Source organism: Heterodontus francisci, chromosome 23 (genome assembly GCF_036365525.1).
Source record: "Heterodontus francisci isolate sHetFra1 chromosome 23, sHetFra1.hap1, whole genome shotgun sequence".
NCBI classification, from domain to species: domain Eukaryota; kingdom Metazoa; phylum Chordata; class Chondrichthyes; order Heterodontiformes; family Heterodontidae; genus Heterodontus; species Heterodontus francisci.
In genome coordinates, this window is record NC_090393.1 from 65,356,886 (window position 1) to 65,371,794 (window position 14,909).

Consider the following 14,909-nt stretch of genomic DNA (forward strand, 5'->3'; position numbering starts at 1 on the left):
TTCCCACACTCTCTTGGCCAGTCTGGACATAGCAGTGGAAGCCTTTCCCATGCGCTTTCTGCATCGAGAGACAGGTTACTGATGATAGTTGAGCCTAGGTAGGCGAACTCTTGAACCACTTCCAGAGCATGGTCGCCGATATTGATGGATGGAGCATTTCTGACGTCCTGTCCCATGATGTTCGTTTTCTTGAGGCTGATGGTTAGGCCAAATTCAATGCAGGCTCCAGAAGGCCTGTTTCGTGGAGGCAATCAAATTTGATTAAAACTGCAAAGAAGCTATAGCAGGGCCTGGGCAATGTTTGCGCATTGGAAGAAATGTGGAGAATATAATGGGTGGTATTGAACTGTGTAGGGATGAGGCATAAGAGAGATATGAGTGTGATGACAGGCAGCACTAGCCATTTCAACTCATTGTAGAGCAACAACTAATAACTCATACACACAATGCTGAGCTGCATTGGCCTGTCAGTGGAGTATAACTCTAATGCTGTCATGTTGAGGCTGTATGGTGTTGTGGTCAGGCTGCATCTGGAATATTGGCTTCAGTTCCAGTCACTGAGACCCCAGAGAAACATTCACAAGCTAGAGTTGGTGCTGGAAAGCGCCAGGAGACTAATCCCTGGCGTCAGAGTGGTGCATTACAAAGGAAAATTATAAAAACCTGGCTTCTTCAACCACAATGGGAGGTGAACGTGAGGGATGTGAGATAGTGGGGGTTAGCACTCATTATAACGCCTGCCTGATTTTCCCTTTCATTGACTTCAACAGAAAGAAACAGGTAGGGTGTACAATGGGCAACTAATTCCATATCAGCCATTCTACATTATGGTCCAAAGTGAAAATAATCCTCACCAAGTGGAATAGAACAGGTTGACCCTGAGTGCTGTTCCAGGTTGAACCATGACTGCAGGTCAGAGGTTCACAGGTAGGAATGAGTTCAGCATTGATGGGCCCAGGTCAAAATGGAGAGCATCAGGTTATATTAGGCTTGAGCTCCTCAGCCGCACCCCTCAGGGAGAGGATGCCACTAAAACACAGTCAAACATTAAACAATAATTCCATTCTCATCATTGGACACTATACCACAGGGCCCAGCAGTCACAGGAAGCTCCGTGTGATCTCAGTCCTGTGTCACCAAGAAACACGTCAAGTCAGGACTGACATCAGGAAGAGTGACCAACATCTGGAGTAGAGGCAGAAACTCTGGAATCATTCGAGAGGCAGTTAGATACTGCGGTGGGAGGCGGGGTGGGGGGGGGTGGGGTGAGGATTGTATCTTCCACACAAGGATAGGGACATTATCGGCTATGATAGTATAGTGTTTGTTACTGGACTAGTAATCAGGAGGCATGAGTTCAAATCCTACCACAGCAGCTGAGGAAATTTAAATTCAGTTAATTAAATAAATTTGGAATAAAAAAATCTCGTCTCAGTAATGGTGGCCATGAAACGACTGGATTGTCAAAGGAAATCTGCTTTCCTTACCCAGTCTGGGTCTGTCTGTGAGTTCAGATCCACAGCAATGTGATTGACTCTGTGAAATGGCCCAGCAAGCCCCTAAGGCAGTTCACCATCACCTTCTCAAGGGCAAATAGGGATGGGCAATAAATGCTGGCCTTGCCAACGATGCCCACATCCCATGAACGAATGAAAAGAATTAAGTACAGGAGGAGGCCATTCAGCCCCTTGTACCTGCTTCACCATACAAATAAATCATGGCTGACCTGCACCTCAGATCTATACATCCGCCTTTGCTCCTTACCCAACAAAAATAGTCTTGAAAGCTCCAATTATCACGCAGCATCCACAGCCTTTTGGAGGAGAGAATTCCATGTGAATGGCCGAACTTTAGTTTGAAGATTATGTTGATTATGTTCCTTTATTCTTGATTCTCCCCACCCCCGCCGTGGAAATAGTTTCTCCATACCTACCCTTTTGAATCCTTTTAACATTTTAAACACACCAATCAGATCTTCCCTCAATCACCTATGCTCAAGGGAATATAAGCCCAATTTGTATAACCTGTCCTTACAATTTAACCTTTGGAGTTTTGGTACCATTCTGGTGAATCTGCAGTGCCCCCCCCCCACCATCCCCCCACTCCCCCCATCATCCCCCCATCATCCCCCCACCATCCCCCCACTCCCCCCATCATCCCCCCATCATCCCCCCACCATCCCCCAACCATCCCCCCACCATCCCCCCATCATCCCCCCATCATCTCCCCACCATCCCCCCACCATCCCCCCATCATCCCCCCACTCCCCCCATCATCCCCCCACTCCCCCCACCATCCCCCCACTCCCCCCATCATCTCCCCACCATCCCCCCACTCCCCCCATCATCCCCCCCACCATCCCCCCACTCCCCCCATCATCCTCCCACTTCCCCCATCATCCCCCCACTCCCCCCATCATCCCCCCACCATCCCCCCACTCCCCCCATCATCCTCCCACTCCCCCCATCATCCCCCCACCATCCCCCCACTCCCCCCATCATCCCCCCACCATCCCCCCACTCCCCCCATCATCCCCCCACAAGTCCAGTACACCCTTCCTGAGGTGCAGTGCCCAGAACTGAACATAATGGTCCAGATGGGGTCTGGCCAAGGCTCTGTACAACTGTAACATTACTCTGTATTCCAGACCCCTCAAGATAAAGTCCAACATTCCATCAACTTTTCTGATTACTCTTTGTACCTGTCCACTAGCGTTTACTGATTTGTGAAGAGTTAGGTGGCTGAATGGCCTTGCTCATGTTTTTTGGTCATTATGAAAAGGGGCATAGTTCTTTGCAGGTGGGGCGGACTGCACATGGGCCAGGTTTGGTTCAAGGTTTAACTGCTGTTTGTTTGTTTCAGGAGTTGGAGCCCCTGAAGTCCTCTGAAAAGCTTTGCCGACAGCTCATCTATCACCTGACCCCACACTCCAAGTGGCACAGAGACACTATGCCCAGGCGGAAGTCACATGTCTGGTAAGAGTCTGCAGACACTGAATGATACGCGTATTCGAGACATTGGTGTCCATTCCCTCACCACCTCAGATGTTGTGACTGTCACCTATCAACTGGAAGGGTTTCTCAAATTGTTCAGCAGTGTTAATTTGTGGAAACAGGTTTTTAAACACAAGCAGAATATTACTGTCCCTGAGAGGCAAGAGATGAATATAATTCAATACCAGGGAATTAAGTTATGGGTAAAGCTTAAGGAAGTTGGAATTATTTACCTCAGAAAGATGACTCTTTCATTTGGCCTGCTCAAAGTGCTGAGGATTACAAAAGCAACTGACAAAACAGACACAATAAATCATTCCTTGTGGTGAAGGGTTCAAATCCCGGGACAGACAAGTTCAGAATGAGGACATTAGGTGTAAGAAGGGGCAACTATTTCTACAAAGGCTAATAGAGTGGTGAAATGGAGAGTGAAGTCTGTAATGGCCATATTTCAGTGATCCAGAATGTTTTGATTGATGCACAAGATGTAAACATAAAGCCTGTATGTACAATGCTGTGATCAAACAGAGCTCTAGCATTACTTAACATGGACAGCTGTCATAGTTTATCAAACTGTACAGGAGCACAGACACTGGCAGCTGAAGGGAGAGTGAGTTCCAGACCAGATGTCACCGATACGTTGCCAAAAGGGATAATTTTGTGCTTTGGCACAGTCCCCATTTTCCTTCCTCAGAGTGCTGTGTTTCCCACTCCCACAGTGCCAGTGTCTCTCGCTCCCACAGTGCCAGTGTCTCCCGTGCCAGTGTCTCCCACTCCCACAGTGCCAGTGTCCCCCACTCCCACAGTGTCAGTGTCTTCCGCTCCCACAGTGCCAGTGTCTCCCACTCCCACAGTTTCAGTGTCTCCCACTCCCACAGTGCCAGTGTCTCCCACTCCCACAGTGCCAGTGTCCCCCACTCCCACAGTGTCAGTGTCTTCCGCTCCCACAGTTCCAGTGTCTCCCACTCCCACAGTGCCAGTGCCTCCCGCTCTCACAGTTCCAATGTCTCCCACTCCCACAGTTCCACTGTACCCCACTCCCACAGTTCCAGTGTCTCCCACTCCCACAGTGCCAGTGCCTCCCACTCTCACAGTTCCAGTGTCTCCCACTCCCACAGTGCCAGTGCCTCCCACTCCCACAGTTCCAATGTACCCCGCTTCCACTGTTCCAGTGTCTCCCACTCCCACTGTGCCAGTGTCTCCCACTCCCGCTGTGCCAGTGTCTCCCACTCCCAGAGTGCCAGTGTCTCCTGCTCCCACAGTGCCAGTGTCTCCCGCTCACACGGTGCCAGTGTCTCCCACTCCCACAGTTCCAGTGTCTCCCACTCCCACAGTTCCCGTGTCTCCCACCCCCACAGTGTCAGTGTCTCCCACTCCCACAGTGCCAGTGTCTCCCTCTCCCACAGTGCCTGTGTCTCCCGCTCTCACATTTCCAATGTCTCCCACTCCCACAGTTCCACTGTGCCCCACTCTCACAGTGCCAGTGCCTCCCACTCCCACAGTGCCAGTGTCTCCCACTCCCACAGTGCCAGTGTCTCCCACTCCCACAATTCCAGTGCCTCCCGCTCTCACAGTTCCAATGTCTCCCACTCCCACAGTTCCACTGTACCCTACTCTCACAGTTCCAGTGTCTCCCACTCCCACAATGCCAGTGTCTCCCACTCCCACAGTTCCAGTGCCTCCCGCTCTCACAGTTCCTATGTCTCCCTCGCCCACAGTGCCGGTGTCTCCCACTCCCACAGTGCCAGTGTCTCCCACTCCCACAGTGCCAGTTTCTCCCACTCCCACAATGCCAGTGCCTCCCGCTCTCACAGTTTCAATGTCTCCCACTCCCACAGTTCCACTCTACCCCACTCTCACAGTTCCAGTGTCTCCCACTCCCACAGTGCCAGTGCCTCCCACTCCCACAGTTCCACTGTACCCCGCTCCCACTGTTCCAGTGTCTCCCACTCCCACAGTGCCAGTGTCTCCCACTACCACAGTGCCAGTGTCTCCTGCTCCCACAGTGCCAGTGTCTCCCGCTCACACGGTGCCAGTGTCCCCCAGTCCCACAGTGCCAGTGTCTCCCACTCCCACATTGCCAGTGTCTCACTATCACAGTGTCATGTCTCCCACTCCCTCAGTGCCAGTGTCTCATTCCCACAGTGTCGTGTCTCCGACTCCCTCAGTGCCAGGGCCTCACTCCCACATTGTCGTGTCTCATTCCCACAGTGTCATGTCTCCCACTCCCAGAGTGCCAGTGTCTCATTCCCACAGTGTTGTGTCTCCCATTCCCAGAGTGCCAGTGCCTCCCGCTCGCACAGTGCCAGTATCTCCCAGTCCCACAGTACCAGTGTCTCCTACTTCCTCAGTGCCAGTGTCTCACTACCACAGTGCCAGTGTCTCCTACTCCCTCAGTGCCAGTGTCTCACTACCACAGTGCCAGTGTCTCACTCCATAGTGGCAGTGTCTCCCACTTCCACAGTGCCAGTGTCTCACTCCCACAGTGCCAGTGTCTCCCACTCCCACAGTGCCAGTGTCTTCCACTATTGCAGTGCCAGTGTCTCCCACTATCATAGTGCCAGTGTCTCACTCCCTCAGTGCCAGGGTCTCACTCCCACAGTTTCGTGTCTCATTCCCACAGTGTCGTGTCTCCCACTGCCAGAGTGCCAGTGCCTCCTGCTCCCACAGTGCCAGTATCTCCTGCTCCCACAGTTGCCAGTGTCTCCTGCTCCCACAGTGCCGTGTCTCCTACTCACACAGTGCCAGTGTCTCCTGCTCCCAGAGTGCCAGTGTCTCCTGCTGCCACAGTGCCAGTGTTTCACTCCCACAGTGCCAGTGTCTCCCACTCCCACAGTGCCAGTGTCTCCCACTATCACAGTGCCAGTGTCTCCCACTCCCACAGTGCCAGTGTCTCCCGCTCACACGGTGCCAGTGTCCCCCAGTCCCACAGTGCCAGTGTCTCCCACTCCCACAGTGCCAGTGTCTTCCACTATTGCAGTGCCAGTGTCTCCCACTATCATAGTGCCAGTGTCTCACTCCCTCGGTGCCAGGGTCTCACTCCCACAGTTTCGTGTCTCATTCCCACAGTGTCGTGTCTCCCACTGCCAGAGTGCCAGTGCCTCCTGCTCCCACAGTGCCAGTATCTCCTGCTCCCACCGTTGCCAGTGTCTCCTGCTCCCACAGTGTCGTGTCTCCTACTCACACAGTGCCAGTGTCTCCTGCTCCCAGAGTGCCAGTGTCTCCTGCTGCCACAGTGCCAGTGTTTCACTCCATAGTGGCAGTGTCTCCCACTTCCACAGTGCCAGTGTCTCCCACTATCACAGTGCCAGTGTCTCCCACTCCCACAGTGCCAGTATCTCCCACTCCCACAGTGCCAATATCTCCCACTATCACAGTGCCAGTGTCTCCCACTATCACAGTGCCAGTGTCTCCTGCTCCCGCAGTGCCAGTGTCTCCTGCTCCCACAGTGCCAGTGTCTCTCACTATCACAGTGCCAGTGTCTCCTGCTCCCACAGTGCCAGTGTCTCTCACTATCACCATGCCAGTGCTTCCTGCTCCCACAGTGCCAGTGTCTCCTTCTCCCACAGTGCCAGTGTCTCCCACTATCACAGTGCCAGTGTCTCCCACTTCCGCAGTGCCAGTGTCTCCTGCTCCCACAGTGCCAGTGTCTCCTGTTCCCACAGTGCCAGTGTCTCCTGCTCCCACAGTGCCAGTGCCTCCCACTCCCACAGTGCCAGTGTCTCACTATCACAGTGTCGTGTCTCCCGCTCCCTCAATGCCAGGGTCTCACTCCAACAGTGTCGTGTCTCATTCCCACAGTGTCATGTTTCCCACTCCCAGAGTGCCAGTGTCTCATTCCCATAATGTCGTTTCTCCCACTCCCAAAGTGCCAGTGTCTCCTGCTCCCACAGTGCCAGTGTCTCATGCTCACACAGTGCCTGTGTCTCCCAGTCCCACAGTGCCAGTGTCTCCCACTCCCACAGTGCCAGTGTCTCACTATCACAGTGTCATTTCTCCCACTCCCTCAGTGCCAGTGTCTCATTCCCACAGTGTCGTGTCTCCCACTCCCTCAGTGCCAGTGTCTCATTCCCACAGTGTCGTGTTCCCCACTCCCTCAGAACCAGGGTCTCACTCCCACAGTGTCGTGTCTCATTCCCACAGTGTCGTGTCTCACACTCCCAGAGTGCCAGTGTCTCCCGCTCACACAGTGCCAGTGTCTCCTGCTCCCTCAGTGCCAGTGTCTCACGAACACAGTGCCAGTGCCTCCTACTCCCCCAGTGCCAGTGTCTCATTCCCAGAGTGTCGTGTCTCCTGCTCCCACAGTGCCAGTGTCTGCTGCTCCCACAGTGCCAGTGTCTCCTGCTCCCACAGTGCCAGTGTCTCCCACTATCACAGTGCCAGTGTCTCCCACTCCCACAGTGCCAGTATCTCCCACTCCCACAGTGCCAGTATCTCCCACTATCACAGTGCCAGTATCTGCTGCTCCCACAGTGCCAGTGTCTCTCACTTTCACAGTGCCAGTGTCTCCTGCTCCCACAGTGCCAGTGTCTCTCACTATCACAGTGCCAGTGTCTCCTGCTCCCACAGTGCCAGTGTCTCCCACTCCCACAGTGCCAGTGTCTCCCACTTCCGCAGTGCCAGTGTTTCCTGCTTCCACAGTGCCAGAGTCTCCTGCTCCCACAGTGCCAGTGTCTCCCGCTCCCAATGTGCCAGTGCCTCCCACTCCCACAGTGCCAGTGTCTCACTATCAACAGTGTCGTGTCTCCCACTCCCTCAGTGCCAGTGTCTCACTCCCACAGTGTCTTGTCTCATTCCCACAGTGTCATGTTTCCCACTCCCAGAGTGCCAGTGTCTCATTCCCACAGTGTCGTATCTCCCACTCCCAGAGTGCCAGTGTCTCCTGCTCCCACAGTGCCAGTGTCTCATGCTCACACGGTGCCTGTGTCTCCCAGTCCCACAGTGCCAGTGTCTCCCACTCCCACAGTGCCAGTGTCTCATTCCCACAGTGTCGTGTCTCCCACTCCCTCAGTGCCAGTGTCTCATTCCCACAGTGTCGTGTTCCCCACTCCCTCAGAACCAGGGTCTCACTCCCACAGTGTCGTGTCTCATTCCCACAGTGTCATGTCTCCCACTCCCAGAGTGCCAGTGTCTCATTCCCACAGTGTTGTGTCTCCCATTCCCAGAGTGCCAGTGCCTCCCGCTCGCACAGTGCCAGTATCTCCCAGTCCCACAGTACCAGTGTCTCCTACTTCCTCAGTGCCAGTGTCTCACTACCACAGTGCCAGTGTCTCCTACTCCCTCAGTGCCAGTGTCTCACTACCACAGTGCCAGTGTCTCACTCCATAGTGGCAGTGTCTCCCACTTCCACAGTGCCAGTGTCTCACTCCCACAGTGCCAGTGTCTCCCACTCCCACAGTGCCAGTGTCTTCCACTATTGCAGTGCCAGTGTCTCCCACTATCATAGTGCCAGTGTCTCACTCCCTCAGTGCCAGGGTCTCACTCCCACAGTTTCGTGTCTCATTCCCACAGTGTCGTGTCTCCCACTGCCAGAGTGCCAGTGCCTCCTGCTCCCACAGTGCCAGTATCTCCTGCTCCCACAGTTGCCAGTGTCTCCTGCTCCCACAGTGCCGTGTCTCCTACTCACACAGTGCCAGTGTCTCCTGCTCCCAGAGTGCCAGTGTCTCCTGCTGCCACAGTGCCAGTGTTTCACTCCCACAGTGCCAGTGTCTCCCACTCCCACAGTGCCAGTGTCTCCCACTATCACAGTGCCAGTGTCTCCCACTCCCACAGTGCCAGTGTCTCCCGCTCACACGGTGCCAGTGTCCCCCAGTCCCACAGTGCCAGTGTCTCCCACTCCCACAGTGCCAGTGTCTTCCACTATTGCAGTGCCAGTGTCTCCCACTATCATAGTGCCAGTGTCTCACTCCCTCGGTGCCAGGGTCTCACTCCCACAGTTTCGTGTCTCATTCCCACAGTGTCGTGTCTCCCACTGCCAGAGTGCCAGTGCCTCCTGCTCCCACAGTGCCAGTATCTCCTGCTCCCACCGTTGCCAGTGTCTCCTGCTCCCACAGTGTCGTGTCTCCTACTCACACAGTGCCAGTGTCTCCTGCTCCCAGAGTGCCAGTGTCTCCTGCTGCCACAGTGCCAGTGTTTCACTCCATAGTGGCAGTGTCTCCCACTTCCACAGTGCCAGTGTCTCCCACTATCACAGTGCCAGTGTCTCCCACTCCCACAGTGCCAGTATCTCCCACTCCCACAGTGCCAATATCTCCCACTATCACAGTGCCAGTGTCTCCCACTATCACAGTGCCAGTGTCTCCTGCTCCCGCAGTGCCAGTGTCTCCTGCTCCCACAGTGCCAGTGTCTCTCACTATCACAGTGCCAGTGTCTCCTGCTCCCACAGTGCCAGTGTCTCTCACTATCACCATGCCAGTGCTTCCTGCTCCCACAGTGCCAGTGTCTCCTTCTCCCACAGTGCCAGTGTCTCCCACTATCACAGTGCCAGTGTCTCCCACTTCCGCAGTGCCAGTGTCTCCTGCTCCCACAGTGCCAGTGTCTCCTGTTCCCACAGTGCCAGTGTCTCCTGCTCCCACAGTGCCAGTGCCTCCCACTCCCACAGTGCCAGTGTCTCACTATCACAGTGTCGTGTCTCCCACTCCCTCAATGCCAGGGTCTCACTCCAACAGTGTCGTGTCTCATTCCCACAGTGTCATGTTTCCCACTCCCAGAGTGCCAGTGTCTCATTCCCATAATGTCGTTTCTCCCACTCCCAAAGTGCCAGTGTCTCCTGCTCCCACAGTGCCAGTGTCTCATGCTCACACAGTGCCTGTGTCTCCCAGTCCCACAGTGCCAGTGTCTCCCACTCCCACAGTGCCAGTGTCTCACTATCACAGTGTCATTTCTCCCACTCCCTCAGTGCCAGTGTCTCATTCCCACAGTGTCGTGTCTCCCACTCCCTCAGTGCCAGTGTCTCATTCCCAGAGTGTCGTGTCTCCTGCTCCCACAGTGCCAGTGTCTGCTGCTCCCACAGTGCCAGTGTCTCCTGCTCCCACAGTGCCAGTGTCTCCCACTATCACAGTGCCAGTGTCTCCCACTCCCACAGTGCCAGTATCTCCCACTCCCACAGTGCCAGTATCTCCCACTATCACAGTGCCAGTATCTGCTGCTCCCACAGTGCCAGTGTCTCTCACTTTCACAGTGCCAGTGTCTCCTGCTCCCACAGTGCCAGTGTCTCTCACTATCACAGTGCCAGTGTCTCCTGCTCCCACAGTGCCAGTGTCTCCCACTCCCACAGTGCCAGTGTCTCCCACTTCCGCAGTGCCAGTGTTTCCTGCTTCCACAGTGCCAGAGTCTCCTGCTCCCACAGTGCCAGTGTCTCCCGCTCCCAATGTGCCAGTGCCTCCCACTCCCACAGTGCCAGTGTCTCACTATCAACAGTGTCGTGTCTCCCACTCCCTCAGTGCCAGTGTCTCACTCCCACAGTGTCTTGTCTCATTCCCACAGTGTCATGTTTCCCACTCCCAGAGTGCCAGTGTCTCATTCCCACAGTGTCGTATCTCCCACTCCCAGAGTGCCAGTGTCTCCTGCTCCCACAGTGCCAGTGTCTCATGCTCACACGGTGCCTGTGTCTCCCAGTCCCACAGTGCCAGTGTCTCCCACTCCCACAGTGCCAGTGTCTCATTCCCACAGTGTCGTGTCTCCCACTCCCTCAGTGCCAGTGTCTCATTCCCACAGTGTCGTGTTCCCCACTCCCTCAGAACCAGGGTCTCACTCCCACAGTGTCGTGTCTCATTCCCACAGTGTCGTGTCTCCCACTCTCAGAGTGCCAGTGTCTCATTCCCACAGTGTCGTGTCTCACACTCCCAGAGTGCCAGTGTCTCCCGCTCACACAGTGCCAGTGTCTCCTGCTCCCTCAGTGCCAGTGTCTCATTCCCACAGTGTCGTGTCTCCCACTCCCTCAGTGCCAGTGTCTCTCTACCACAGTGCCAGTGTCTCCTACTCCCTCAGTGACAGTGTCTCACGAACACAGTGCCAGTGTCTCCTACTCCCCCAGTGCCAGTGTCTCATTCCCAGAGTGTCATGTCTCCTGCTCCCACAGTGCCAGTGTCTGCTGCTCCCACAGTGCCAGTGTCTCCTGCTCCCAGAGTGCCAGTGTCTCCTGCTCCCACAGTGCCAGTGACTCCCACTTCCGCAGTGCCAGTGTCTCCCGCTCCCACAGTGCCAGTGTCTCCCACATCCGCAGTACCAGTGTCTCCTGCTCCCACAGTTGCAGTGTCTCCCACTTCCGCAGTGCCAGTGTCTCCCCCTTCCACAGTGCCAGTGTCTCCCACTTCCACAGTGCCAGTGTCTCCTGATCCCACAGTGCCAGTGTCTCCCACTTCCACAGTGCCAGTGTCTCCTGCTCCCACAGTGCCAGTGTCTCCCACTTCCGCAGTGCCAGTGTCTCCCGCTCCCACAGTGCCAGTGTCTCCTGCTCCCACAGTGCCAGTGTCTCCTGCTCCCACAGTGCCAGTGCCTCCCACTCCCTCAGTGCCAGTGTCTCACTACCACAGTGCCAGTGTCTACCACTCCCTCAGTGCCAGTGTCTCACTAACACGGTGCCAGTGTCTCCTACTCCCTCAGTGCCAGTGTCTCATTCCCACAGTGTCGTATCTCCTGCTCCCACAGTGCCAGTGTCTCCTGCTCCCACAGTGCCAGTGTCTCCTGCTCCCACAGTGCCGTGTCTCCTACTCCCACAGTGCCAGTGTCTGCCACTCCTGCAGTGCCAGTGTCCCCTACTTCCACAGTGCCTGTGTCTCCCACTTCCGCAGTGCCAGTGTCTCCCACTCCCACAGTGCCAGTGTCTCCCACTCCTGCAGTGCCAGTGTCTCCCACTCCCACAGTGCCAGTGTCTCGCACTCCCACCGTGCCAGTGTCTCCCACTTCTGCAGTGCCAGTGTTTCCCACTTCCGCAGTGCCAGTGTTTCCTGCTCCCACAGTGCCAGTGTCTCCCACTTCCACAGTGCCAGTGTCTCCCACTCCCACAGGTCCAGTGTCTCCCACTCCCACAGTTCCAGTGTCTCCCACTTCCACAGTTCCAGTGTCTCCCACTCCCGCAGTGTCATGTCTCCTGCTCCCACGGTACCAGTGCCGCTCGCTCCCACAGTGCCAGTGTCTCCCATGCTAGTGTCTCCCACTCCCACAGTGCCAGTGTCCCCCACTCCCACAGTGTCAGTGTCTCCCACTCCCACGGTGCCAGTGTATCCCACTCCCGCAGTGCCTGTGTCTCCCGCTCCCACAGTTTCAGTGTCTGTCGCTCCCACAGTTCCAGTGTCTTCCACACCCGCAGTGCCAGTGTCTCCCACTTCCACAATTCCAGTGTCTCCCACTCCCGCAGTGTCATGTCTCCTGCTCCCACGCTACCAGTGTCTCTCGCTCCCACAGTGCCAGTGTCTCCCATGCTAATGTCTCCCACTCCCACAGTGCCAGTGTCCCCCACTCCCACAGTGTCAGTGTCTCCCACTCCCACAGTGCCGGTGTATCCCACTCCCGCAGTGCCTGTGTCTCCCGCTCCCACCGTTTCAGTGTCTGTCGCTCCCACAGTTCCCGTGTCTTCCACACCCACAGTGCCAGTGTCTCCCACTCCCACAGTGCCAGTGTCTCCCACACACACAGTTCCAGTGTTTCCCATTCCCACAATGTCAGTGTCTCCCACTCCCACAATGCCAGTGTCTCCCACTCCCTCAGTGCCTTTGTCTCCCACTCCCACAGTTTCAGTGTCTGATGCTCCCACAGTGCCAGTGTCTCCCACTCCCACAGTGCCAGTGTCTCCCACTCCCACAGTTCCAGTGCCTCCCGCTTTCACAGTTCCTGTGTCTTCCTCTCCCACAGTGCCGGTGTCTCCCACTCCCACAGTGCCAGTGTCTCCCACTCCCACAGTGCCAGTGCCTCCACTCTCACAGTTCCAATGTCTCCCACTCCCACAGTTCCACTGTACCCCACTCTCACAGTTCCAGTGTCTCCTACTCCCACAGTGCCAGTGCCTCCACTCCCACAGTGCCAGTGCCTCCCACTCCCACAGTTCCACTGTACCCCGCTCCCACAGTGCCAATGCCTCCCGCTCTCACAGTTCCAATGTCTCCCACTCCCACAGTTCCACTGTACCCCACTCTCACAGTTCCAGTGTCTCCCACTCCCACAGTGCCAGTGCCTCCCACTCCCACAGTTCCACTGTACCCCACTCCCACTGTTCCAGTGTCTCCCACTCCCACTGTGCCAGTGTCTCCCACTCCCGCTGTGCCAGTGTCTCCCACTCCCACAGTGCCAGTGTCTCCTGCTCCCACAGTGCCAGTGTCTCCCGCTCACACGGTGCCAGTGCTCCCAGTCCCACAGTGCCAGTGTCTCCCACTCCCACAGTGCCAGTGTCTCCCACTCCCACAGTGCCAGTGTCTCACTATCACAGTGTCATGTCTCCCACTCCCTCAGTGCCAGTGTCTCCTGCACCCACAGTGTCGTGTCTCCCACTCCCTCAGTGCCAGAGTCTCACTCCCACAGTGTCGTGTCTCATTCCCACAGTTTCATGTCCCCCACTCCCAGAGTGCCAGTGTCTCATTCCCACAGTGTTGTGTCTCCCACTCCCAGAGTGCCAGTGCCTCCCTCTCACACGGTGCCAGTGCTCCCAGTCCCACAGTGCCAGTGTCTCCTACTCCCACAGTGCCAGTGTCTCACTATCACAGTGTCATGTCTCCCACTCCCTCAGTGCCAGTGTCTCATTCCCACAGTGTCGTGTCTCCCACTCCCTCAGTGCCAGAGTCTCACTCCCACAGTGTCGTGTCTCATTCCCACAGTGTCGTGTCTCCCACTCCCAGAGTGCCAGTGTCTCATTCCCACAGTGTCGTGTCTCCTACTCACACAGTGCCAGTGCCTCCTGCTCCCAGAGTGCCAGTGTCTCCCACTCCCTCAGTGCCAGTGTCTCACTGCCACAGTGCCAGTGTCTCCCACTCCCTCAGTGCCAGTGTCTCACTACCACAGTGCCAGTGTCTCACTCCATAGTGGCAGTGTCTCCCACTTCCACAGCGCCAGTGTCTCACTCCCACAGTGCCAGTGTCTCCCACTCCCACAGTGCCAGTGTCTCCCACTATCACAGTGCCAGTGTCTTCCACTCTCACAGTGCCAGTGTCTCACTCCCTCAGTGCCAGGGTCTCACTCCCACAGTGTCGTGTCTCATTCCCACAGTGTCGTGTCTCCCACTCCCAGAGTGCCAGTGTCTCATGCCCACAGTGTCGTGTTTCCCATTCCCAGAGTGCCAGTGCCTCCTGCTCCCACAATTGCCAGTGTCTCCTGCTCCCACAGTGTCGTGTCTCCTACTCACACAGTGCCAGTGTCTCCCACTCCCACAGTGCCAGTGCCTCCACTCTCACAGTTCCAATGTCTCCCACTCCCACAGTTCCACTGTACCCCACTCTCACAGTTCCAGTGTCTCCCACTCCCACAGTGCCAGTGCCTCCACTCCCACAGTGCCAGTGCCTCCCACTCCCACAGTTCCACTGTACCCCGCTCCCACAGTGCCAGTGCCTCCCGCTCTCACAGTTCCAATGTCTCCCACTCCCACAGTTCCACTGTACCCCACTCTCACAGTTCCAGTGTCTCCCACTCCCACAGTGCCAGTGTCTCCCACTCCCACAGTGCCAGTGCCTCCCACTCCCACAGTTCCACTGTACCCCACTCCCACTGTTCCAGTGTCTCCCACTCCCACTGTGCCAGTGTCTCCCACTCCCGCTGTGCCAGTGTCTCCCACTCCCACAGTGCCAGTGTCTCCTGCTCCCACAGTGCCAGTGTCTCCCGCTCACACGGTGCCAGTGCTCCCAGTCCCACAGTGCCAGTGTCTCCCACTCCCACAGTGCCAGTGTCTCCCACTCCCACAGTGCCAGTGTCTCACTATCACAGTGTCATGTC

The 14,909-nt window shown here is 56.2% G+C and overlaps 1 protein-coding gene across 2 annotated transcripts in view; it reads left to right on the forward strand.

Annotated features, from left to right (window-relative positions):
* LOC137383033 (leucine-rich repeat-containing protein 75B-like) overlaps positions 1-14,909 on the forward strand; it is a 242,317-nt gene that overhangs the window by 87,406 nt on the left and 140,002 nt on the right. For both annotated transcript variants that reach the window (XM_068055627.1, XM_068055629.1), the window contains exon 3: positions 2,863-2,975. In XM_068055627.1, coding sequence (XP_067911728.1) covers positions 2,863-2,975 — 113 coding nt within the window. The remainder of the gene's footprint in view (positions 1-2,862; positions 2,976-14,909) is intronic.